This window comes from Spermophilus citellus (genome assembly GCF_964194105.1).
Source record: "Spermophilus citellus genome assembly, chromosome: 6".
In the NCBI taxonomy this organism is placed as follows: Eukaryota; Metazoa; Chordata; class Mammalia; order Rodentia; family Sciuridae; genus Spermophilus; species Spermophilus citellus.
In genome coordinates, this window is record NC_138187.1 from 82,794,791 (window position 1) to 82,820,589 (window position 25,799).

The following is a 25,799-nucleotide window of genomic DNA, read 5'->3' on the forward strand; positions in this document are numbered from 1 at the left end:
CCCCATCAGTGGATTAATCCACTGATTACGTTAAGACTCATAATCGAATCATTTCACCTCTGAAAATCCTTGCATTATCCCACACATGAACTTCTGGGGGATACCTATATCTAAATCAGAACAAGGGTGAACTATAAGTTTTAGGATGATTTATTTTAGGAAAAATAAATCTGCCTTGGCTTAGCCTATTTCATCAAATAATTTAATTTGAATACACACACCCCTATAGATATAGTAATATTTTGGTTATGGTATTGATAGAGCTACATACTAAATATTTATAAAAAAAATTGTCTAAAAGTAATCTACTAGGGTGAAAATATATATATATGTATATATATAAATATGTGTGTGTTTATATAAAAGTTGCAATGAATTGATAACAAAGTTGAACAGTGAGTATATGATAATTATTATATCATTGTGTATATACATATATGTATTTGTTTTATAATTTTCATGTAAAATATTAAAACACAAGCACATTCAGGTAAATATTGTTTGGCTTAAATATAGTCATTCCTAAACATCTGTGGGGGATTGGTTCCAGGAACCCCTGTGAATACTCAAATCCAAGGATTCTCAAGTCTCTTATATTTGTATAAAATCTACCCAAATCTTCCTCTATACTTTAAATCATCTCTAGATTACATACACGCACACACACATACACACACACATATGCCATGATACTATATAAATATATATGTGTATTTTCATGATATATATATATCATGAAAATACAGTCACACGTCCCTAACCAATAGGGATAAGTTCTGAGAAATGTGTCTTTAGACAATTTTATTGTCATGAGAATACCTGTCATACAAAGATGGCTACAACATCATCAGGCAATACAATCAGAGGACCTTGGTGGTATGGATAATCTGTCTTTGACCAAAGAAATCATATGTTATTAAATAGTATGTATAGTTGTTATGCTATATTTTTCAGAAAATCATAACAAGAAAAATATCTGTATATGTTCAGTATGAAAAAAAATTATGAATATTTTTAAGCTGTGGTTTTAAGCTATGGTCCTATCTCCTGATTTCTCATCCCAGTCTTGCCAAAAATATCAGGAAAGAGAGTAGTTGGTTACATCCCCCAAGGAACCAGCCACTACTTACTTTATAAAAACACTTTCCTCTGTGGGATAATGGCTTCATTTGGTTTAGGCAAAGAAATGTTATGTTTAAAAAAATGATGTTTTTTTTCCTTGACTGTATGGCCTTTTTAGTTCTCTAAAAGACCCAGTGTTTCCAAATAAATGTAGCAAAAGCTGCTATTTCAGAGATATCTTTGGAAAGCAGGGAATCACTTGGTAATGTGTTGAATCATTCTTGAAGTAAGATTTTTGTGTAAGTTTTTAAATGAGGTGAAGGTCTACACTTCTCATACCCATAGGCTTTCTGCTTTATATCTAGGTGTCCTATGGTGACATGAATTCCAAAATGATGTCCACTTTGTCCACTTAGCTCCAAGGAGATTAGCTTAGTCTATAAAAGCAAAGTTCTGTTTTCACTTTGTGAGAGTTCTCAAGGTCTGGCTCCGTCTTGCACCATGCAGATGGGATCATGGTCAGGCATGGAACTTCAGGGCAACATGAATTTTCCTCTCCATACAGTTCTCTTCCCATCTTGCCTGCTACAGATGGGGCTCTTGAAAAAAGGCAACCTGATGATTATCCCAGGATAAGATTTTATGAGACTGTTAATATGTGGATTTCTTCCTTTTTCAGATGGGTGAGTCAAACGACGACATAGACCAAATGTTCAGCACTTTGCTGGGAGAAATGGATCTTCTAACCCAGGTAAACTCCTGCTGTTTAACTGCAAAGTGAGGAGGGAAATGGGATCACAGAATTTGATTTTTATATGACAAGAGTGCTGTATGTAAAAGTAATGCTGGAGACTGACAACATTCTGTATTACATATTCTTGAAATAACTGTGACAGTGGTGGGAGGTGGTTGTAAAACTCCTTCCTGATTCTGTCGTTCTGAGTTCAGTTATTTAGTATTTTGGTCACATGCATACATACATTCTCATACATTCTGTTATGGAAATTCTAATGCTTACTGTGTCCAGTGGAGGAATTTTCCTCCTCTGACCACCACTACCTAGTAGTTTCCCTTGTGGTTAACTTTATAAAGACTGGCTGAGAACATGACATCATCTTTTGTGAAGTTTTTTTTTTTTAACCAACCTTTGAGAGACTGTTACATTTTAAAGGACTAAGTGGGAGTAATTATGGCCCCCTGAGTGGACTATCAGAACTTTCAAAACTTGGTTCCCTCAAAGGAGCATAAAGGCCACTCAGCCATAGGCTCTAGGGCTGAGAAAAGTGGTGTCATCAAGACCACATTGACTCAGAGATCAGGTCAACTGGAGCCCAAGGCCACTGACCCAGGTTTCAAAGTCTGGTGAGCTTTAGAGCATCTTGTAATGTGCTCATAAATGCTTCTTTGATTCGGAGGACACCCAGGTCATGACAAAAAGGTCAAAATAAAAATAACCCAGTATTCCTAAAGAAGACAGGGATCTTGAGTTTTCTACAGCATAAATGAGTTGTCTGCATTTTCAAAGACTTTTTTAGGAAAAAAAATTAGTTATATGTACATTCTCTATAAAATTCATGACAGTCTTTATTCTATAAAAGAAGAGACAAAAATGTAAAGCCCTCGTGGAAGGGTGGTGGTCAGAAGGTGGGTTAGGGCACTAGCCACGTTTCTGCAGATGAGGACTTTATTTTCCCTCTCATGAGGGAAGAATGTGAGTGAACATTTATGACCTTTTTATAATATGACCATTTACTCCCTTTACAGCCAGTGGGTATTGGCTTGACTGGCAGAGTCTGGGATTTTCATGGGACCATGGTTGATTATTATTACTATAATTCAAGAGCGGGACATAAATAGACTTACAGACAAGAACCATAGGATTATCTCAATAGATGCAGAGAGAGCATTTGACAAAATACAGCATCCATTTGTTCTTAGAACACTAGAAAAACTAGGGATAGTAGGAACATACCTCAACATTGTAAAAGCTATATACGTTAAACCAAAGGCCAACATCAGTCTAATCCAAGAAAATCTGAAGGCATTCCCTCTAAAAACTGGGACAAGACAGGGATGCCTTCTTTCACCACTTCTATTCAACATCATTCTTAAAACCCTAGTGAGAACAATTAGGCAAAAGAAAGAAATTAAAGGGATATGAGTAGGAAAAGAAGAGATAAATTTATCTCTGCTGATGATATGATCCTGTATTTAAAAGACCAAAAAAATTCTACCTTAAAACTTCTAGATAAATGAATTCAACAAAGTAGCAAGATACAAAATTAACACCCATGAGTCTATTGTGTTCCCATACACTAATGAAGAATCAGCTGAAAGAGAAGTTAGGAAAACTATCCCATTCAAAATAAATCCTCAAAAAAAAAAAAAATAAAATGCTTGGGAAACAATCTAATGAAAAAGGTGAAAGACCGCTACAATGAAAACTACAGAACACTAAAGAAAGCTTAGAAGATGGAAGGATTTCCTATGTTCTTGGATAGGCAGAATTAATATTGTCAAAATGCCATACTACCACAAGCACTAATGCAATTCCTATTAAAATTCCAGTGACTTCTTCATAGAAATAGAAAAAGCAGTCATGAAATTCATTTGGAAACATACCGGCCCAGAATAGCCAATGCAATCCTTAGTGAGAAAAGTAAAGCAGGAGGTGTCACAATACCAGACCTTAACTTACACTGCAGAGCTACAGTAACAAAAACAGCATGTTACTGGCACCAAAACAGACATGAAGACCAATGGAAAATAATAGAAGACACAGAGACAGACTCATATAAATACAGTTTTCTCACACTAGATAAAGGCATCAAAAACACACATTGGAGAAAAGATAGCCTCTTCAACAAATGAAAAACTGTAAATCCATGTGTAGTAGAATGAAATTTAACCCCTATCTCTCACCCTGCACAAAACTTAACTCCAAGTGGATCAAAGACCTAGATATTAGATCAGAGACCCTGTACCTTCTAGAAGAAAATGAAGACCAAACGCTCCAACATGTCAGCTTAGGAACCAACTTCCTTAACAAGACTCTGAAAGCACAAGAAGTAAAATTAAAAAATAACAAATGGGACGGCATCAAACAAAAGCTTCTTCACAGAAAAGGAAATAATCAAGAGTGTGAAGACAAAGCCTTCAAAATGGGAGAAAATCTTTGCCACCTATACCTCAGAGAGAGCATTAATTTCCAGAATATATAAAGAACTCAAAAAAACACACCAAAAAACAAATAACCCAACCAATAAATGGACAAAGGAACTGAACAGACACTTGTTGAAAGAAGAAATACAAATGATCAAGAAGTGTATGAAAAAATGTTCAATATCTGTAGCAATTAGCAAAATGCAAATTAAAACTACATTGAGATTTCATCTCTCTCCAGTCAGAATGGCAATTACCAAGGTTACAAGTAACAATAAAATGTTGGCAAGGATGTGGGCAAAAAGGTGCACTTATCCATTGTGGTGGGACTGCAAATTGGTACAACCACTCTGGAAAGCAGTATGGAGATTTCTCAAAAAAACTAGGAATGGGGGCTGGTGATGTGGCTCAAGCGGTAGCGCGCTCGCCTGGCATGCGTGCGGCCGGGGTGTTCTCTCTCTCTCTCTCTCTCTCTCTCTCTCTCTCTCTCTCTCTCTCTCCTCTCTCACTCTCTCTTTAAAAAAAAAAACTAGGAATGGAACCACCATTTAAACCAACTATCCCACTCCTCAGTTTATATCCTAAGGATTTAAAATCAGCATACTACAATGATTCAGCCACATCAATGTTTATAGCAACTCAATTCCCAATAGCTAAGCCATGGTGCCAACCTAGGGTTCCCTACAACAGAAGAATGGCTAAAGAAATTGTGATATACATACACAATGGAGTATTACTCAGCCATAAAGAAGAATGACTTTATGACATTTGCAAGTAAGTGGCTGGATCTGGAGACTATCATGCTAAGTGATATAAGCCAGTCCCCAAAAACCAAAGGTCAAACATTTTTGCTGATATGTGGAAGCTAACCCACAGTAACAGGGAAAAAGGGAAGAACAGACATTCACTAGATTAGACAAAGGGGAATGAAGGGAAGGGATGGGGGATGGAAATAGGAAAGACAGTGGAATGAATCTGACATAACTTTCCTATGTACATATATGAATACACCACAGTGAATCTCAACATCGTGTACATCCACAAGACTGGAATCCTAATTAGAATAAGATATGTTCCATATTTGTATAAATATATCAAAATATATACTGTCATGTGTAATTAAAAACAACAAACAAAATTTTTAAAAGAATGGGAAAGAGGAGCCTCCAAGACTATTGAACCTACCTCTGGTCAAGGACCTTGGAGTTTTTGCTTGCTCTTTGTTGTGCCCAGGGAGGTGTAGTCAGCTCTCCCATGGGGGTAAGCCCCTTCTCCTTTTCTTTCAGGGCAAGAAAAAGGTCTCCCTCACTCTTGACTCCAAGATCTGTTGTTCAATTTAATCACTACCCGTTGCCCTTTGAGATGACTGCGTATTTTTCCAGCCATTTGAAAAACTGCTGAATTTCACAAATTTATTTTCTGATTGGTTTCCTCCAGAACTTTAGAAAATTATCAGGGATATCTTTTACCAAGTTAAATTAACATAAAAGGATGCATTCACTGTCATAAAAAATATTCATGTTGGAGAACATGTGAAATCACTTCTCAAAAAATTAATTTGTAAATATAATGGTTTGAAATCATATAAAAATCACTTATTTCCAAATAAAACATAACACTATTTACACAATTAATAGCTTAGTCTATGTATGTTTTTAATTTTGTAGTGCTGGAAATTAAATCCAGGGCCTCACATATTCTAAGCAAGGGCTCTACCTCAGAGCTATACCCACAGTGCCTTAATTTCCTTTTAATAAGATTACTACTCAGAGCAACAGCATAATATTTTATTATATATAATAGATTGCATCCTGAAACAGCTTTTCTCCTCTAAATGATTTTTCCTTCTCTTTTTATGTCATTACTTAAATCTTTATAGATTTATACATAGTATGTGTGTTCATCATTTACAGGAAGATTTTTCTTTTGTTCGTGGAATTAATTGTGTCATTCTCAATTGACCTGATCTGTTACTAGATGCTCTTTAAAGAGTAACATTTTAAATCATCATTTTCCATAGGGAGAAAACTCACATAAAACATTCTCAAGTAAGAATATGGTCTTGAAAGAACATAGTTAAATAGAAAAATGTGTAAATAATAAAAGATGTTTGACTTGCTGATTAAAATGTGCTCTGTTGGTATCATGAATAACTCTGAGGGGGCTGGGATCTGTTTTCACAGAGTTTAGGAGTGGACACTCTTCCTCCTCCAGACCCTAAACCACCTACAGCTGAATTTAACTACAGTGTGGGTTTTAAAGATTTAAATGGTAAGCATAACAATTTCTTTTCTTAAGTAATTTGAAAAAAAAACTTGTATGGAACTATAATTTGAAAACAAAATTAAAGGAACCTGAGCATCATGGTTGAAGTTTTGGATTTCAAATTGTGTTTTACTGTACCTGGATTGAATTAAGAAAATCAATTGGACATTTTTGTCTATAATGCAAAAGAAATAATATTTACTAGAAAATGGCAGACTGCACCCTAAAATAGCTTTTCTCCTTCAAATGACTAGATATTTCTTTGATAACATTATTTAAGCCTTCATGAGGAGATGTTGGTGAAAATCTCGAAATTATCTTGGTTTTTTTTTTTTTTTTTTTTTTTTGGAGAAGAGGAATTACTTCTTATTGCTAAGGAGTAGTGTAAGAAAATATTAATAAGGAAATGTCTGTTCAAGAATAAAAATGATACCTCATAATGATTGATTATACATGAATGAATATTTCAAAATATGTTCTAATTTATATATGATATATGCTTATATGCAATTTGGTCCATTTGACATTTTTAAACTACCCCTGAGGTTGACATTTGCTATTATTAACAAAAATCTCTCTTCTTATTTAGTGCAGAAAAAAATCTTTAGCTCAGATGCTATTCAAATTATAATAAATCTTAAAGTAATCACTTCCAAATTAATGAGAATTCACTGGAACTCTTGAAAAAGATTTGCCAAAGTCTTGTAGTGACCACAAAAAATATAAAAACAACACAAGAGAATCCAGAGTTCCAAGTTTTCTTTCTTTTATTCACTGAGTTCCCATGTTTCCATCATTTTCAGTAGTTTTTTGATAAGCCAGTGAGTACCAATGACTGTTCCTTGATAAATTATACCTCTTCTGATTTTGCTCTTTTTTTGCTACTCTTTTCTATTTTCCACATAAACTTATTTCTGCCAGTCATTTCCACAAAGATGGTAGCAATTTGTAGAACTTTCAAAAAAGCAATACACTTTTGTAAAATTATGACAGCCACAGAGTCTTGCACATATGGGCAGTGCAGATTTGGCTTCACCATACTTACAACAGCTTAAGTACTTTATCATCCGTTCTATTACAATTAAAATTTAATCGACATTTCAATTGAGTTGTATTCAATTCAACTAATGTTTCCTTGGCCCTAACATAGAGCCTGGTATGGAAAAAGTCCTAGAAAATGATAGGAACAAGAAAACCTAGCAATCTCTAAGTAGCAAGGTTACAGTGTGGTAACAAGAAACTAAGAAACTCATCTCGTTAAGACAAGATGCACACATATCACTTAATTTGGGAATAGGACAAGAACATTTAAATGTACTGATATATGTGAAAAACTATTTTTTTAATTTTCCACATTTCTAATGGTGCATTATAGTTGTACATAACGGATGGGTTTTGTTGTTACATATTCATACATGCACACAACATAACAAAGTAACTTAGCCAATATCACTCCCCAGATCTTCCCGCTCCCACCTCACCTCTCACCCCTTTTTCCCTTTCCTCTACTGATCTCCCTTTGATTGGAAAATTCAATTCTTTTGAGATAAGTTTAAGAATAAATATTTTACTGTTTTCACATAAAAAATTTGCTAAAATGATTCAAAATATTTTACTCAAAGTCATTCAGAGTTAGTGACAGACTTCAGAGCCCATTTCTGTCTTGTTCTCCAGCATCATATTACTCATGTATTTATTAATTTAGGGTTCTTCATTCATATGTTAAATTTTATTTGAAAATTATTAATGTAATATCATCATGGGGATTTTGTTACTGAAATATTTAGAATGAATTAAAAGTTTTTATGTCAACAGTCAAAATATAATTGATTGTGTTAGGGAATCATGAACAGGCTATTAGTTATATATATTTCTCTGAAAATATTTATTTATTTACTTACTTATTTATTTGTGATGCTGGGGATTGAACCCAGGGCCTTGTGCATGTGAGGCAAGCACTCTATCAACTGAGCTATATCCACAACCCTGAAAGTATTTTAAATTAATTTTATCTTATAAAGAAATTGTATGTAAAAAATGATTGTTTTTGGTCAGCTTTTTCACTTCTGTAACTAAAGAATCTGACCAGAACAATTTTAGAGGAAGAAAAGTTTATTTGAGGGCTCATGGTTTCAGAGTTCTGAGACCATTTACAACCAGCTCCATTTCCCCCAGGGGCTCGAGGTGAGGCTGAACATCATGGCAGAAGAGTGTGGCAGTGGGAAGCAGCTCACATGATGATCAGAAAGCAGAGAAAGAGACTCCACTTACCTAATACATATATATCCCAAAGCCACGCCCCAGTACCCCACCTCCTCCAGCCACACCCCACCTGCCTTCAGTTACCACTTAATTAATCCCATCAGGTGATTAATCCGCTGATTGGGTTCAGGCTCTCACAACCCCATCATTTCCCCCCTTGGAACCCTCTCTCAGTGTCTCACACATGAGATTTTGAGGGATACCTCACATCCAAACTGTAACAATGGTTTACAATAAAATAAACCTGTTACACATTTAGGTGATCAGAAATTTAGTATGAAGTACTAGAACTATTAGTTCTGATGTAATATGCCATATGGTGTTGATGATATTTGACAATAAGTTATTTCACAAAGACTTATGCTTTGCTACTGAGCAGGCTTTATTTCTTTGGCTCATATTTCTTCATTTCAGTTCAGCCTGGAGCAATGAGAATTCTCTTATCTCATGGATCACTTCTATCCTGCCCGTCTTTAATTTATTACATTCACTCATCTTCAACATGTTCTACTAACACTGCCCACCAATGCCACTCCCACTATGCCTGGCAATCTAATACCTTTCAGGATCATATTTGTGGTCTACCACAGTGATCTCACACTTGGAACAAAGTCTAAGGTGAATGCTTCTCCTTGCCCTTCACCCTAAAAATCCATGCCCTCCCTTTCTTTTATAAGTGCCCTCCCAGCTCACTATCTTCGTAAGTCTTTTCCATTTAATCCCATAACTTTTTTTTTATTCCTTAAGACCTTCTCTGCTTTAATTCCTGCTATTTATCATTAACCGCTCTTTCTTTGAATGTGAGACCTCCTGTAGCTGGGGTGGGGGGAGAATCTACAGAAGTTCCATCCTCAACCACAAAGTCTAAACTCATATTAAACCTAGCATGTTGAAACTCACATATTCCAAATATATGTATCAGCATTACTCTCTCTAGCCTCCAAATGCTTAGAGAGAACTCGCTTTCCATCCATTTCTCTTATTTTCCTTCCCTACTTTTCTAAAACCCTAAGATCTTGCACTACAGAAGAAATTGCTCCTTACTTTGTCTTCCATTTATGTGCTTGGATTTGACTTTATAGCTGATATGTGACATGCCCCTGTAGAAAATAGTTTCTCCTTTTCTTCCAGTTAAAAACTCATATTGCACTCAATAAATGCCACCATAATCATTTTAGAAATTCTTATACATGTATGTTCTACTGAACATACCTTTTCACCCTTTCTCATATCATAACGAATCAAAAGAATGACTTCGCTACTCAAATATTACTCTTAAAAATACCTTCTTTCAGGCTGGGTCTGTAGTTCATTGTGGCAGAGCGCTTGCCTAGCATGCATGAGGCATGGGGTTCAATCCTCATCACCACATGAAAATAAACAAATAAAATAAAGGCATTCTGTCCATCTACAACTACAAAAAAAATTTTTTTAAAGATTTTCTTTCAGTTTTTCCAGGTGCAAATAGTTGTTTTTATCATTAATGTGATTTTCTCTGTCAGAGTCTTTAAATGCACTGGAAGACCAAGATTTAGATGCCCTCATGGCGGATCTGGTAGCAGACATAAGTGAAGCTGAGCAGAGAACAATCCAAGCACAGAAAGAATCCTCTCAAAGGCAACAGGATTCAGCAGCTACGGAGGTGTCAAATTATAGTGGTGCAGCCTCTCTGGGATATGGAGCAAATGTTGCTGCAACTGGTTTTAGCCAATATGAGGATAATTTACCACCTCCATCTCCTGATCCTGTGTTAGACCTTCCACCACCTCCACCACCTCCCGAACCTCTCTCTCAGGTAAGTGTGTGGGGCCAAATATGGCAGAACCATTGACTTCTGCCATCCATTATCTTTGACTTTCTTTTAAGAGATAATTACATTTCTAGGTTTGCATGCTCAAAGCTCTGAAGTACTAAAAACATGAGGATACTGAGTATGTTCATTGCAAAACCAGAGTCCTCCATAAACAAGATGCATAGGTATTGTCTGAGTACCACAGACTGGGTAATGTATGAAGAACACAGACTTATTTAGCTCACAATTCTGGAGGTTGGGAAGTTCAAGAGTGTGGTGCTGGCACCTGCTTGACCATGGTGAGGACCTCATGCTGCATCATAACTTGGCAAGACAGAGCAAGCATACCTAACAAAGCCACTGTCTTGATAATTTGTTGATCCATGAGTGGATTAATCCAGAGCCCTCATGACCCAGCCATCTCTTAAAGGTCCTACCTGGTCCCACCTTTTAATACCTCATATGGAAACTACATTTCAACATGAGTTTGGGTTGGGACATTCACACCATATCACGTATGTATAAAGAGCACATTTGGGCCATATTTAGTATTTACTATGATTTGGTTAAAAGTTATGTTAGTATGCACACACTCCTGATAATTTGGGGGGAAATGTTTTAGTAACTTTGTATGAACTGATTTATATGCAGTACTGATTTATATTTTTCCATGTCCCTAGCCCTAGCCCAGGACATAAGGGAATACAGGACACTTGCTACAAATTGCCTGAATTGAACTAAATTTGAATTTTGCTGACATTAATATCCCTGTTCAGTAGGGCAAAAAATAGATTTCAATATCACTTATAATGTCATCACTGGGAAGGGTGACATAAGGTAATGAGTGCCTGATATTAATAAATTTCTGAATTTTGTAAACATACAGCTGAGAAGTTCATATTGTCATTGTTTGGGCTGTGACCTCAAATTTGTCTCTCATAAAAATATAAAGAGAACTTTTAAGGATTTTTCTTAGAGTGAGCCACTAAAAATATTTTTGAAGAACCCAGCTCAATTTCCCTTGGCTTCCACATTGGTTGGTCTCCATAAATATGACCCTTGTGACCATGGAAATTCCTATTGTGTCTTTTGAATCAGCAAATTTTAAATATAAATCAGATATTAAATTATACTCTATCACACTCATTGCTCCATTGTGCTTACTATAAAAAAACTATGTGACAAACGGTGATCAGTATAGAGAAGAGGATCTTAACATAAGGTCCCTGAAAATTTCAAGGGGGGAGGGGGCAACAATTTCCCAAAGCAAATACAAAGTTGAACTCACATAAGAAGCTTTAGAGAATTCCTCACTTTCTGTGTATTCTTAAAGGGTCTGGGGCTCAAAATATTTTTAAGAACCACTGATATAAAAAGATATATGTCTACTTTCAAGTAATTAAAATGTAACCATAAAAATTCATTTCCTCAACATAAATAGATAGGGGAGCCTTAATAATCCTATTTTCACAATACTAATTTAAGAAAATCAAAGGATTTATTTATTTGGGCTCATAGAATACTTTGCTCTTTTTTCTGACTGCTTATGTGTGTGTGTGTCAGTGCTTTTCTTGGTGATTTATAAGCTAAAGTTTGAGTCTAAGTCTTAATTTGGAGGGAGTTAAGGATCTTTTTAAAGAATCTAAGAGAACCTAAGAATTTTAAAAATGCTAATCCAAAAATGTGCATATAATTTCAGAAAGTGTTCAAATCCCTTGAGATGGAGCCACTTTAGATTACTTAGGCTGGTCTCACCAGTTTGAGAGATTTTTGTGGTCTAACTATGTGAAGAACTGTTAAGATCATCATTTCATCTTTTATGTTGGAATACCTGGGCTATAAATGGTAACTGCTTTCTGTATCTTTGAGTTGAAAATTTTGGTTATAGTCATTTAAATTCTGAAATCGAGCATGTGAAGTTGGGTAATTTTTGTTACCAAAAAAAAAAAAAAAAAAAAAAAAAAACTAAGATACTAGTGATAGCACAAGCAAATACTCACTGGTATTATTTAATGGACTATGTCAAATATCTCACCATTTTACAGGAAGAAAGAGAAGCCCAAGCCAAAGCTGATAAAATTAAACTGGCATTGGAAAAACTGAAGGAGGCCAAGGTTAAAAAGGTAAACTATGAATCACTTTTTGCATGGGGGAGATTAAATTAGTAACAACTTTTTATACTTAATGATAAAAATTAAAATGTCAAGTGGTATTCTCCAAATAGTTGTTATTTTTTTAAAAAAATTAAAAACTTTGCCTGATAAATGGTGGACTTGTCTTAGTATAAAAGTGGAAGTTCCCTTGACTTTGTACATGATCTTTGTGTTGATTTATGCATGATTTTCTCTGTTAACTGGAATGTGGGAAGTTGAATACCTTAACAAGAAAGGAAAAGGCTCTGACTTGGCTGCCATACAGGCAGGGGGCTTTCAGCTCTATTTTGAAAAAGTTTTAAACAATTCTGTCCATCTAGGGCTCCTTCCCCTGAAGGGCCCTCCTGGGGTTTTGCTCTGTCTATAGCAGGTGGCGCCACCTTCTGGGCCTGCCTTAATTAGGTTCAACCTCAGCTTCCACAATTGCTTTTGTGCATTTTTTTACTTCTCCTGGGGCAACCTCTAGCCCCCCTGCTGGCTGCCCTACCTGTCCAAGTCATCTCCCTAAGAACCAAATGTTGTTTATGCTGGTACTCAAGTTTCCAAGTTGCATAGATTTTGAGCGACATATCCTTAACCCTACTTTCCCAGTATACCTATAATTTGATTGTGCATTTTCTGCAGAGCATAGGTTTTTCAGGAGTAGGTTCGTTGTATTATCACAGAAACACCTGCACCTAGACTCATTAGAAGCCTATACTTTAAAATAAAATTTGTTAACAATGGTTAATTGGGCAAATTAAGGGAAATGAAACAGCCCTCAGCTTATTTCCAATCCTGAAGCATCTAATATCTCTGAGACTCATTAAGAACTTTTGACTCCTAGTTAAGTGAATAATCCTTTTCAGATACTTTATATATAAGCCCCTGTCACAGTTCTTTGAATGAAGGTGTTCGGTACATGTTGATTTGTTCAACAAATAATCCTTGACTATCCCTGGATCCAGACTTACAACATTCATCTAGAAGAGTTTTTTTTTTTTTTTTTTCCAGATAAGTCTGGTTTTATTCCTTCCAAACATATATGAACTTCTTTACTATTATTCTCCCCTACTACATATGATTGTGGGTTGATCAGTTTTACATTACTATAATAAATATTTGAGATGATCAACTCATAAGCAAAAAGGTTTGTTTGGACTCAGAGTTTCAGAGGTTTCAGGATCACTGGGCCCTATTCCTTTGGGCTGTGACAACACAGTACATCATGGCAGGAGCATGTAGTGGAGGAGGTGGTTCATTTCATGATGACTGGGACGCAAAAAGAAAGAGGAAGGTGCCAAGGTCCCAGTGACCCCCTCAAGGGCACAATCCACTGACCTAACTTCCTCCACATTAGGCCTGACCTCTTAAATGTTCTAACACCTTCCAATAGTTCCATGGGCTGAGGACCAAACCTTCAACAGATGGCACGTAGGGATAGAATCCACAGTGGATAGAATCCCGTGGTCACTACTGGAATTATACATCCTTCCTCAAGCCCTAGCTAAGTCCCACATTCCTCCTCCAACTCAGTCCTGTGCACTCAGTGCTGCCCAAGCTCCCCAGGTCCAGTCACTCTCACACTAAGTTAGAAAACCATTTACACTGTGTCCTCTTTTATAAAACCTTCAAAACTTCTTTCCCCAACCACATTCTCTCAGCTTTTGATTTTGCTGCCAATTTTGCAAAAATAGAAAAGTTCCACAGGCTCCCACCAATAGGCTTCCCTCCTCTCACGTGCACACATAGAGCCCGTATTCTTTCCCGTGACTAGGGATGAGCTGGCGCACTGCTAGGATCAGCCTCTCCACTTTCACCCCAGTTCCCATCCTCTCCTCTTGCCTTCCTCTACTCCAGAGTCTCCAAAGGCTGCCTGACTTGCACAGGGAAGCCAAAGTTTTTACAGGGGCCTAGCAGCCCCTATTTGATCTGTCTGCCTGCCATCTCTCTGGCCTCACCTCTTACCCTGGTCCACCCCATTCTACTTCCCTGTTGTCATGGCTATTCTTTGAACATTCCCAGTAAGACCTCACCCTGGAAACTTTGCACCTGCCAGTTCCCCCACCTCTTCTGCAGGTTCTGAGTGGGGACACTCTGTCCCTCCTTTAAGTATTCAGTCACCACCTTAGCCAGTCTGCCACTATCACTACACATACCTCCCCAGATCCTCCCTACTCTTCCCTATTTTTCTCCTCACTGCTTGTCACCATCCATCTTACTGTCTTCTAATTTCTTGCCTGTATCTCCTTCCCTCCCCCATAGAAGCTCCTCCATTGAATTTTACCTGTGTTCCTTACTGATGCATTCCCATCTCTTAGGCGCCAGGGGTGCAAGAGGTAAACAGTCAAGTGAGGTCATTACTTGTGTCGAGTTGAATTCTAGCAAGGGAGATAAATGCTATCAAGAAAATGAAACAAGAGGTTGTAGAGAGGGCTCGAGCCACTCTTTTAGATGGATTTGCGGATGGTTTCACCCCTCGGAGAAGGGGGCAGCTCTTGAGCAAAGTTTTCAGTGGCAAGAAGCAGCTGGCTACATGGAGGTGTGGTAGGGGAGCATCCTGGGCAGAGGGGACAGGTGGGAAAAAGGCACAGATGAGAATGAGCGTGACAAGATGGAAGAAAATAAAGAACCAGGTACCATTGCTCAATGAGTACAGGAAGAAATTGAAGTAAAGGAAGAAATTGAGGTTGGAGAGGAGGTGGGAGCCACAGGGTCTCATAGGCAGGAGGAGAAGTTTAGATCATATCAGAAGCATGATGGGGGTTCATTTGAGGGTTTTAAATAGGAGAGTATGAGACTAATACACAGTATAGGGATCTTGCTGACTGATGCATGGAAAATGAGTTATGGGAGTAGGAGGTCCGAGTGGGGTGTCCTCTCTAGCATGGAATATTACACATAGCACATCTCACAATTGGCAAATGGCAAGTGAGGATGATCTGTGTCAGTCACCCACTTTCCCTGTGGAGACAGAAACAAAAGAAAAATAAAAACAAAATTAATAATCAGACTGTTTCAAACCCCTGGATTACTTATAAATGAGAGCCACGTTGTTTGTGTTCTCAGTAGAGAAGTGAAAAGAGGAGGTAGGATAAGTAGCAGATGCAGTCTGTTTGCTCCAGCTGGCCCTTCAGGGAACAGGAGGACATGGTGCCGATTTCCTGCCATCTATCAGAAAATGAGAGCGCTCTGCCATATTTGGATTAGATGAATTATAACAGTAAATACAGAGCCCAATCTGCCTGGATTCAACAAAGAAGATGTAAAACAGAAGTTACTCCAATTGACGAGAAAGGAAAAGAAAATTTTAAAAATGAGTCCCTACTTGTTCTGACTTCAGACACTGCAAGTTTTTCTTTTATTTTTTGAATCTTGACTATGGTAAAGAAAATAACTGGGTCCCTTCTATGTTAAGAAAGTTAACTGCGAGGTGCTCACATAGAATATAACAACATGTTTTTAAAGGATGGAAATCAAGTCCCTCTGAAGTATTTGCCCTCAAGTATTCCCTAGGGCGTTGACATCATTTTGAATTATGAGTAATGAACAAGCTTGTGCTGCAAAGCTTTGGAACTAGAAACAGAATCAGATTCATTCATTAACTTAATTTTTTGTTTGTGCTAAAGCTCTGAGACACAGGAGGACATTTCCATTTGTAAATCTTATTATAGAAGCAAAAAAAAAAAAGTATTGTAAATGATTTAGGGCTAGGATATTTTAGTGTTTAACATCTTGAAAATGAAAAAAAAAACAAGAAAAAATTATAGAAACTATAAAATATTTGCTAGAATAAATTAGAAAGGTGAAGTTTTTTTTTCATTCTTAAATCATTTTGCTCCATATGATATTGTATAAATATGGAAAGTACTTAACTTACTAAATCACATAACTGTGATTTCGTGTTGGTATAGAGATACTCTTCAGCTTGCAAATATGATGGAAGCTGTGAAGAATAATAAATATACTTTCTTCCCATTAAAAGTCACCAGCCTGGGGTTGGGGCTGTAGCTCAGTTGGTAGAATGCTTGCCTAACATGTGTGAGGCACTGGGTTTGATCCTCAGCACCACATAAAAATAAAATAAAGGTATTTTTTAAAAAGTCACCAGCTTCCTCTTGGTTTTTATATTTCTTAAATTCCATAGTTGTGGATATTCATAAGTACACGTGAATTAAATCTAGTTTGCAATTTTTGCCAAAAAAATTCTCTTTCACTATGAAATTATGTGGTTTTGTATTTTTTTTCCTCTCTATAAAAACACCAGCATATGTGTGGGTGTTTCATTCCTACATCCCTTGGTTGCTGTCACTGCTTATTCTGTAAACTAGAATGTTGTTAAGGTCGGATTAGGTGGGAGTGGGACAAGAAGCTCCTCAGAACCTAACCCAAACTTTTGGAGAAGAAGCAATGTTGCACATTTTTGTGGCTTGTCTCTCCTTTCCAGTCCGTCAAATCACAGGGTTTTTTTAAGTATTATTTTTTTTTATTGGTTGTTCAAAACATTACAAAGCTCTTAACATATCATATTTCATACATTAGATTCAAGTGGGTTATGCACTCCCATTTTTACCCCGTATACAGATTGCAGAATCACATCGGTTACACATCCACATTTTTATATAATGCCATATTAGTAACTGTTGTATTAATAATGGTGAGTCTCACTGGGAAGTAAGCAGGACCAGCACACAGCAAACACACTACGAATATATATGCTACAGTATCAAAGAAAATCCAAATCCTAGCTGCATTCCTTCATGAATTCTGTTCCATGACACCCAAACCATAGCCCCCTGGGAAATCAGAAGTTTCAACTATTTTGACGCCTTGCCAGTGATATTTTATGTCCTGATTAAAAATAAGTAAATTCTGCCCTACACCAAATATCCAGATTTGGTTGCTACCAATTTGGTTGCAAAATTCATTCAATAGACTTTTTTTTAATGAAATAAAAAGAAAATTAGATCATTTGCCTGCATGCCTCCAGAACAGTTTGTTTTTCAGTCTGCATTCTTTTGCCCTCATCTACCGCTGATCACTGATCTCCTGTAACAAACTTGGCCTTGCCATGAGGAATCTTTGGACTCTGCAGTTGCATGAAACAAAACCCATCTCCAGCTAAGCAAATTCATCAAAACAATGCAGAGGTGGCTTTCAAGAAAGAAATGCTGTCGGCTTTGGGGAGGGACCGGAAGGATGCTGGGAAAGCATGAAGTCAGCCCTTAGTTCTGTCTATTTGTCCTCCCCTCCCCCACCAGAATGCAGGGTCTCTGAAGGTGGGTCAAGGGCTTTGTGTATTGTCTGTTTTCTGTTTTTGTGAGTTGGTTATTCCAACTGTGTGTTCCTAGCATACACGTGGCTGGCAGGTGAGATCATAACCAGCAAGTTCACAGGACACGTTCTTAAGGTGGCAGAAAAAATAGCAATGCAGAAAACTTGATCTTTGTGGACTTCTCCATTTGCTGAACTTTACTGGCTGCTCTGTGGCTTTCTCCTCAGTTAGTGGTCAAGGTGCACATGAATGATAACAGCACAAAGTCACTGATGGTGGATGAGCGACAGTTGGCCCGAGATGTTCTGGACAATCTTTTTGAAAAAACTCATTGTGACTGCAATGTGGATTGGTGTCTTTATGAAATATACCCAGAATTACAAATTGGTAAGTCCTTCCCTGGCAACGGGCTGCGCTCCAAAAGCCTTGTGGGTTTGCTTTATGGGCTCTGGTTCCTTAAATGTTTGGTTCAAGGCTTGAAGACATCGCATATGTCACAGCCGTTATGTGAGATTAGAACTTGCCTCTTCATTTCTTTGTGGCACAAAGACGTAGATTGTAGCAGGTGTCTTGTCCTTGAGGGGTATAAGCATTATCATTGCCATCTTTCTCTTAGGTCCATTAGGGAAAGAATGTGGCAGGGTGATTCCTCTTGCTGCACACCTAGTAAGCCCAGCAGCTTGTGGGAGAGCCTAGGTATCTGTCAGCTGGTGCCCCTGCGGAGGTGGCTGCCTTGGTAACTGCAGACCTCACATCTGTGCTCATTTCCCTCTTCCTCCCTCCCTGCTTGCCTAATATCTGACACTTGGTCTAATGGAAGAAGTTTAGCTCCAGAGAGGAAAGGACAATGATAGAAATTGATGATGTTTCTTTTTAAAAAAAGTAATTTAAGAAATTTTCTGTTATTTCTCATTTTTATTTTTGTACCGGAGATTGAACCCAGGGTGCTTAACCACTTAACCACATCTCCAACCCATTTTAATTTTTTTTTTAAATTCCAGACTGGGTCTCACTAAGTTTCTTAGGGACTTGCTAAGTTGCTAAGGTTGGCCTTGAACTTGCAATCATCCTGCCTAAGCCTATGGAGTCACGGGCATTACAGGCATGTGCCACGGAGCCTGCCTTACTTCTTGTTCTTTTTTTTTTTTTTTTTTTTTTTAATTATTTTATTGTTGGTTGTTCAAAACATTACATAGTTCTTATTATACCATATTTCACAGATTGATTCAAGTGGGTTATGAACTCCCATTTTTACCCCGTATACAGATTGCTGTGTCACATCAGTTACATTTCCATTGATTTACAAATTGCTTTTCTAGTGACTGATGTATTCTGCTGTCTATCCCATTCTCCACTGTCCCCTCACCCCTCCCCTCCCCTCCCCTCCCCTACTCTCTCTCCATCCCCTCTGGAGAAAAATTATATAAGTGGAAGAAACGATTTACTTCTTGTTCTTAATAGCACTGACCTACCATTGCCTTCCAGCAGAACTGGGTGGAACCCAAAATTACCTGTTTTAGAAGTTTGGATGAAATCTTTTCTTCTTTGCAAGAAATAGTCTATACTTAAACAGTCCTTTGAGGTTTTCTTCAATTCTATGAGTCCAGAAGAGAAATGAAAGCCTTCCTTTATGTTTTGAGTTTGCTTCAGGTATTCATATACATTGTTTTTATAGTTTCAGGGAGCTAGTGCTTTAGGCTACACATTGTGAATCTCACAATTACACTCAAAGTCTTGAATAATCTTTGCCCTATTATCCTTTCCAAAAGAGAATGTTTGCCTTCTCTTAGGGCTATTTAAAGTAAAAAAAAAAAATAGGCTATCATAAAAAGCATTAAAGCTGAACATTGTCAGTGTATTGTAGGTACTGTCACCTGTAATGGGTTTTTCTTAATGGAAGATAAATTGAAAACATGTCACTGAAAGATAAACATAATAGGATTGTAACAGTGTGACATCATAAAAGAATTAAGAATTGTAGAAACCTTGATGAAAACTATGAAGCACTGGATTCAATTCAATAATAGCTTGTTTCTCAGTTGAAAACCCTAATATCTTAGGTCTGAAAGAATGCTGTTTTCTTATTTCATCAGAGAGGTTGTTTGAAGACCATGAAAATGTTGTTGAAGTCTTATCAGACTGGACAAGAGACACAGAAAATAAAGTGCTATTTTTGGAGAAAGAAGAAAAATATGCTGTATTTAAAAATCCCCAGGTAAGATGGCCTGTATATTGTTAAACCATGTAAAGCATGAAGAAAACATAGGTTTTGTTCTACCTGTGTATAGACCACAGTATTATCTTGCAAAATATCACAAATATATTTAAAAAATACAAACTCAATCTTTGGCTATATAAACCAAGAGCCCTTTGAAGGATTTAGAAAGGAAAACAAAATCCACTTGTTTTTCATTCAGAATCCAAAACATACCTATCTGTGGTTGTCTAACCCTCCCCTTCTGTCAGCATTTCTATTAGGCTCCACTATATCTTGATGGCACTTTTGGCTACTAATGTCTTATATTTAAAGATCCTGCCAGGCAAGGTGGTACACATGCCTGTAATCTCCCAGCAGCTTGGGAGGCTGAAGCAGAAGGATCACAAGTTCAAAGCCAGCCTCAGCAAGTTAGTGAGGGCCTAAACAAGTCAGTGAGACCCTGTCTCTAAATAAAACATTAAGAAGGGCTGGGGGATGTGGCTCAGTAGTTAAGTGCCCCTGAGTTCAATCCCCAGTACCAAGAAAAAAAAATCCTCATATCTTTGTTGTTCATATATGTTGTTCATTGATGCCGGGATTTTTTTTTTCAGATTCAAATCCATATTTAGTCAAAATTTTAAAAACTTATTTTTATAATGATGTACAATGTGATCCATTGGCATCATGCAATTCATTAGCAGACGTTTTTGTATGTTGTATAGCTGTAGAATCAGAAATATGTTTTCTATTAAAGGATGCTTTAACTTCCGGCTTCTTGAATAAAATCTTGATTGTCTTCCAAAAAAGTTCTACAACTTTTCTGAACTACTTCTTTTCAATGTTTAACACTTAAATACTAAAAAATGTTTTCCTTTTAATACTCCTCTATCCCTAAGGTTATTCTTCAGTCTATGCCTACATTAGGTTTGTGAAAATGAAGTACATATTAGCATCAGTTTTACAGTTCTTTATCTATTACTTTTTGTTTTCTCTTCTTGAATTTGATCTATTTATTTATTTATTCATGGAAATTTTTATTTTTTATTGATTATTTAAAGCATTACATAGCTCATGATATATCATCTTTCATACATTTGACTCAAATTGTGTTTTGAACTCCCATTTTCACCCCAAATACAGATTGCAGAATCACATCTGTTACATATTCACATTTTTACATAATGCCATATTAGTGACTGTTGTATTCTGCTACCTTTCCTATCCCCTACTATCCCCCCTCCCCCCTCCTCCCCTCCCATCTTCCCTCTCTACCTCCCCTGCTGTTGTTCAATTCTCTCCCTTTTTTTCCCTCCTCCTTGCCCCTCATAACCTCTTATAATTTTATGTATCATTGAAGGTCTCCTACCATTTCCATATGCTTTCCCTTCTCTCTCCGTTTCTCTCCCCCAATTCATCTTTGTTTACTGTAGTCTTTTCCTCATGCTCTTCCTTCCTGTTCTGTTCTTAGTTGCTCTCTTTATATGAAAGAAGACATTTGGCATTTGTTTTTTAGGGCTTGGCTAGCTTCGCTTAGCATAATCTGCTCTAATGCCATCCATTTCCCTGCAAATTCTATGATTTTGTCATTTCTTAGTGCTGCATAATACTCCATTGTGTATAGATGCCACATTTTTTTATCCATTCATCTATTGAGGGGCATCTAGGTTGGTTCCACAGTCTAGCTATTGTGAATTGTGCCGCTATAATCATTGATGCAGCCGTATCCCTATAGTGCGCTCTTTTAAGGTCCTCAGGGAATAGTCCGAGAAGTGCGATAGCTGGGTCAAATGGTGGATCCATTCCCAGCTTTCCCAGGAATCTCCATACTGCTTTCCAAATTGGCCTCACCATTTTGCAGCCCCACCAGCAGTGTACAAGTGTACCCTTTTCCCCACATCCCCGCCAACACTTATTGTTGTTTGACTTCATAATGGATGCCGGAATTACTAAAGGGAATACCTAGGAAATGTACAATTTGTTGTGATTTCCTCCTGCAAACAACCTATACAAGTAAAAAAACATTATCCTCCATATTTGAAAATGCTCCCTTCAGGTCATGTGTGCAGGTATGTTGTTGAGAAGTCTAAACCTTTTCCCACTGTGTCCTTGAGCAACTATCATGGCATGAAAGTCATTACATGTTTTAGGAAAGTCTAAGAATGTTAGAGATGGAAGAGATGCCTAGGGTCATTCATCCAGACACTTTCCTTTTTACATGTAAAATAAAGAAGTCCTGTCCTTAGGGGCAGAATTAAGAGACTCCAGTGCGGCTCCCTCATGGGAAAAGGCTCTATTGTGCTCTTTTCTGGGGTCTTCTTGAGATGATATGATGGCCAAATGACAACAAAGCATTAAGTACTATTGTTTGTGACAAATATCAGACACTAAAAGTATCAAGTTTTCAGCCTATAATGACCTTCAATACCAGACTTTTATTGCCTGTATTAATGAGAGTACCATCTAAGCTGCGGTAATAAAGAGACCCCCTAAACAGTGGCTCAATCAAACTAGAAGCTCATTTCTCAATCACATTCTGGTCCAGACATAGATGGGTAGAATGGCTCTTCTGATATGTGACTCCCATCTCTGGGCCCAATGCATCTTTTCCACTTCACATTTTTCTAGTCCATAGGAAGAAAGGAGAGAATCAGGGAAATGCACAACCAAACTTCTGCTTAACATTCCATCAACCCAAAGATAGCTACATGGTAACATTGAGCTACAAGAGATGCAGAAAAATGTGGTGTTTGTATGAATAACTGCACATACAGCAAAATTTGTGGAGTTAAATTCATGACTACCATTTTGGATAACTCTTCCACAAAGCACCTTTAAATAGAATCCATAAAAATGGCACCCAGAAGTTGTGCAGCATGATTATTGTATAGGTAAGCAGAGGAAGGGGAGAATTAGTATTAGTGGATGTCTGCCGTCTGCCGAAGTGTCAAGTGAATTATTGCATCTATCATAATCATAACTCTATGAAATCGTACGAAGTGAACATACCTGGGTAACTACCACCCACATCGAGACACAGAACATTAGTGGAGCTCCTCATGGCCCTTCCCAGTCTTTATTCCCCATTACCAAGGCAACCACTATTCCGATCTTTATTATCTTGGTTTTCCCCTCTTTTTGACATTTATATGAAATAGAATCACACAGTCCTCTTTTGTGTTTAGCTTTTACCCACTCAACTTTCATTTATGTTGTTGCTTATAACAGTAGCTCTTTTTCATTATTGTGTTTTCATTCCATTGTGTGACTATATCAGTTTATATTTATTAATTGTGTTGTTGGTGAGTGTTTGACTTGTTTCTCGTTTGGGGCTTAAACAAGTAATGCCAGTGAGAATATCTTGTACGTGTCTTTTATTGAATGCATGTGGACATTTATCTTGCAGATAGATAGATAGGTATGGAATTCCCGGATCATAAGTTATACTTTTTTAACTTTAGCAGATACTCTGAGCAGTTTTTCATATATACTATGATTTGCTCTCCCTTTAACATTGTATGAAAATTCCTGTTGTTCCAGATACTTGGCAGCGCTTGGTATTGCCTTTTTTTCTCTCTCTCTTAACTTTAACCTTGCTGAGGGTGTATAGTAGCATCTTGGTTTTTAAGATGAATTTTCTCAATGCCCATGATTCAAGTACCTTTTAAAATGTTAATTATCTATTTGAATATCCCACTTTTGTAAAGGGTCTCTTCAGGTCCTTTGTCAGCCTCTCACCTGGGGTTAAGTATCAACAAATACCCTGAGAGGAAACATGGCTCTTAGAAGGTCTAGATATCTCTTTGTGGTTCCTTTCTGTCTTGGATCTGGACTCTGTGAGTCTCTAATTGCCTCAATAGCTCTCCAAAGCCTTCATGCTGATTTAGTTGTAGATGGACCCAATACCTTTATTTTATTTATTTATCTTTATGTGGTGCTGAGGATCCAACCCAAGGCCTCACACATGCTAGACAAGTGCACTACAACTGAGCCATAAACCCAGCCTCAACACTGATTTTTTTTTAATCCAGCTTGTCTAGATGTTTTTGTTGTTGTTGTTGTTGTTGTTGTTGTTGTTGTTGTTGTTGTTTGTGTGTGGAGTTTTGGTCTACCGTAAGCTATTCTATCATAGAAGGAAACAGAAATCTTCCTAATGAATTTTTTGGATAATGGTATAGATTAAGTAACTAGATTATTTTAATATGCAATCCGATTTAAAGACCAACACTGAATTATAGGCATTCTTAAAATAGTCAGGTTTTTTTCAGTATTTGGCTGAATTCTGTCTTCTGATCAGTGCCCTGCATAGGTAGTGGCTTCAGCATGCTGACCCCCAGAGTAAGAGAAGCACATTATGCTGGTTCCCATACTGATATCACAGCCCTTAAAAAGGGAGGCTTTGTGATTTTGAAATACCTAAAAGCCCCTTGTATAAGTTCTGTGTTGAGACCCTTTGATGATTTTTAACATATGTCTTTTTTATGGTAAATTTATGGTGAGAGTAAAAAGCCCTAGAGAAGTGTATTTCCAGAGGAAGATTTTAATACAAATACAACCAGAAAATTCTTTCATTGAAGTGCCTTAGATTTTTGTCTTCAAGCTTTGTCTCCAGCTGGTAGCTGAAAAGTCCAAATAAACCTGTATTTCATTTAGGCTGGTAATTCTTTTTTTAGATGTAATTGCCAACATTGGTATGAAATGATGAATCCTGGGATTGGAGGAGCGTAACAGGGAGCTTCTACTCCCAGGTCAGGGCCATGTCAGTGAGGATTCAGGCTTGATCTTTCTACTCAACTGCTCCAAATCGTGGCACCTCCTAGAACATATTTGAAGAGCTAGTAAGAAACGGTACATGAAGAATTGGATCTAACCAGAATCATAAAAGGAAAAGACAGATTCTGAGTGACTTATTTAGTAGTCTCCACAGAAGTTGCCAACATATTGAACATCTTCCCCGTGTTGACCTGTATGAAGAGACTTTAATGAAATGTATTCCAACAGATATTTGTTTGACTTTCATAAACATTTATGGAACATGTTACACGTATAACCTTGTACTACTTATGGAGAATATGTAGATTAAGGTAATCTTTACCTTTGAGAAATTGATAATCTAGCTGGAGAAACAGATGTGCAAAAATGCTTGACACAAAACTTCTAGGTTTAAGATGGAGGCCACATGGGATAGAATTACAGCATGGTATATTTTTCAGATGAAGTCTCAGTGCACAAAATTCTATGAACAGAGCAGAAGATCCTCAGTAATGGTCTATGATGAGAAGTGTAGTTGTCCAATTACTGCATTAGTTGGTAATACTCAGGAGGTTGGGGAAGGTATCAGATCAGTAAAGGAGTAAATCAAGGAAGTGGGCAATCAACTAACTCCCCAGCCTTAATCCTAAGAAAAAATATATTCACCACATAGAGTCATGGTATTGTTGATGGATATGTCTTGTCCCCACCGCCCCCACCCCAAGGGTCCAGGTGTTGGAAGCTTGGTCTTCAGTGTAATGATGTTGGAAGGGAGAACTTTTGAGAGGCAGGACCTAGTGGGAGGTCCTTGGGTTAACTGGAGGCACTGCTCCTAGAGGACAGTAGGGGAGTTCTCATAAAAATTAATAAAAACAGAATAAGTCCTAATTAGTTTTCCTGATG

At 37.3% G+C, this 25,799-nt stretch overlaps 1 protein-coding gene across 2 annotated transcripts in view; it reads left to right on the forward strand.

Moving 5' to 3' along the window:
• The window catches only part of APBB1IP (amyloid beta precursor protein binding family B member 1 interacting protein), a 104,940-nt gene that overhangs the window by 38,859 nt on the left and 40,282 nt on the right, over positions 1-25,799 (forward strand). Inside the window, exons 2-8 of one of the 2 annotated variants that reach the window (XM_081298580.1) lie at positions 1,742-1,813; positions 4,758-4,998; positions 6,408-6,495; positions 10,254-10,546; positions 12,589-12,666; positions 18,178-18,337; positions 20,044-20,165. In XM_081298580.1, the coding sequence (XP_081154706.1) occupies positions 10,295-10,546; positions 12,589-12,666; positions 18,178-18,337; positions 20,044-20,165 (612 nt within the window). In that variant the 5' untranslated portion in view covers positions 1,742-1,813; positions 4,758-4,998; positions 6,408-6,495; positions 10,254-10,294. The remainder of the gene's footprint in view (positions 1-1,741; positions 1,814-4,757; positions 4,999-6,407; positions 6,496-10,253; positions 10,547-12,588; positions 12,667-18,177; positions 18,338-20,043; positions 20,166-25,799) is intronic. The other variant, XM_081298579.1, reaches the window with a different exon arrangement.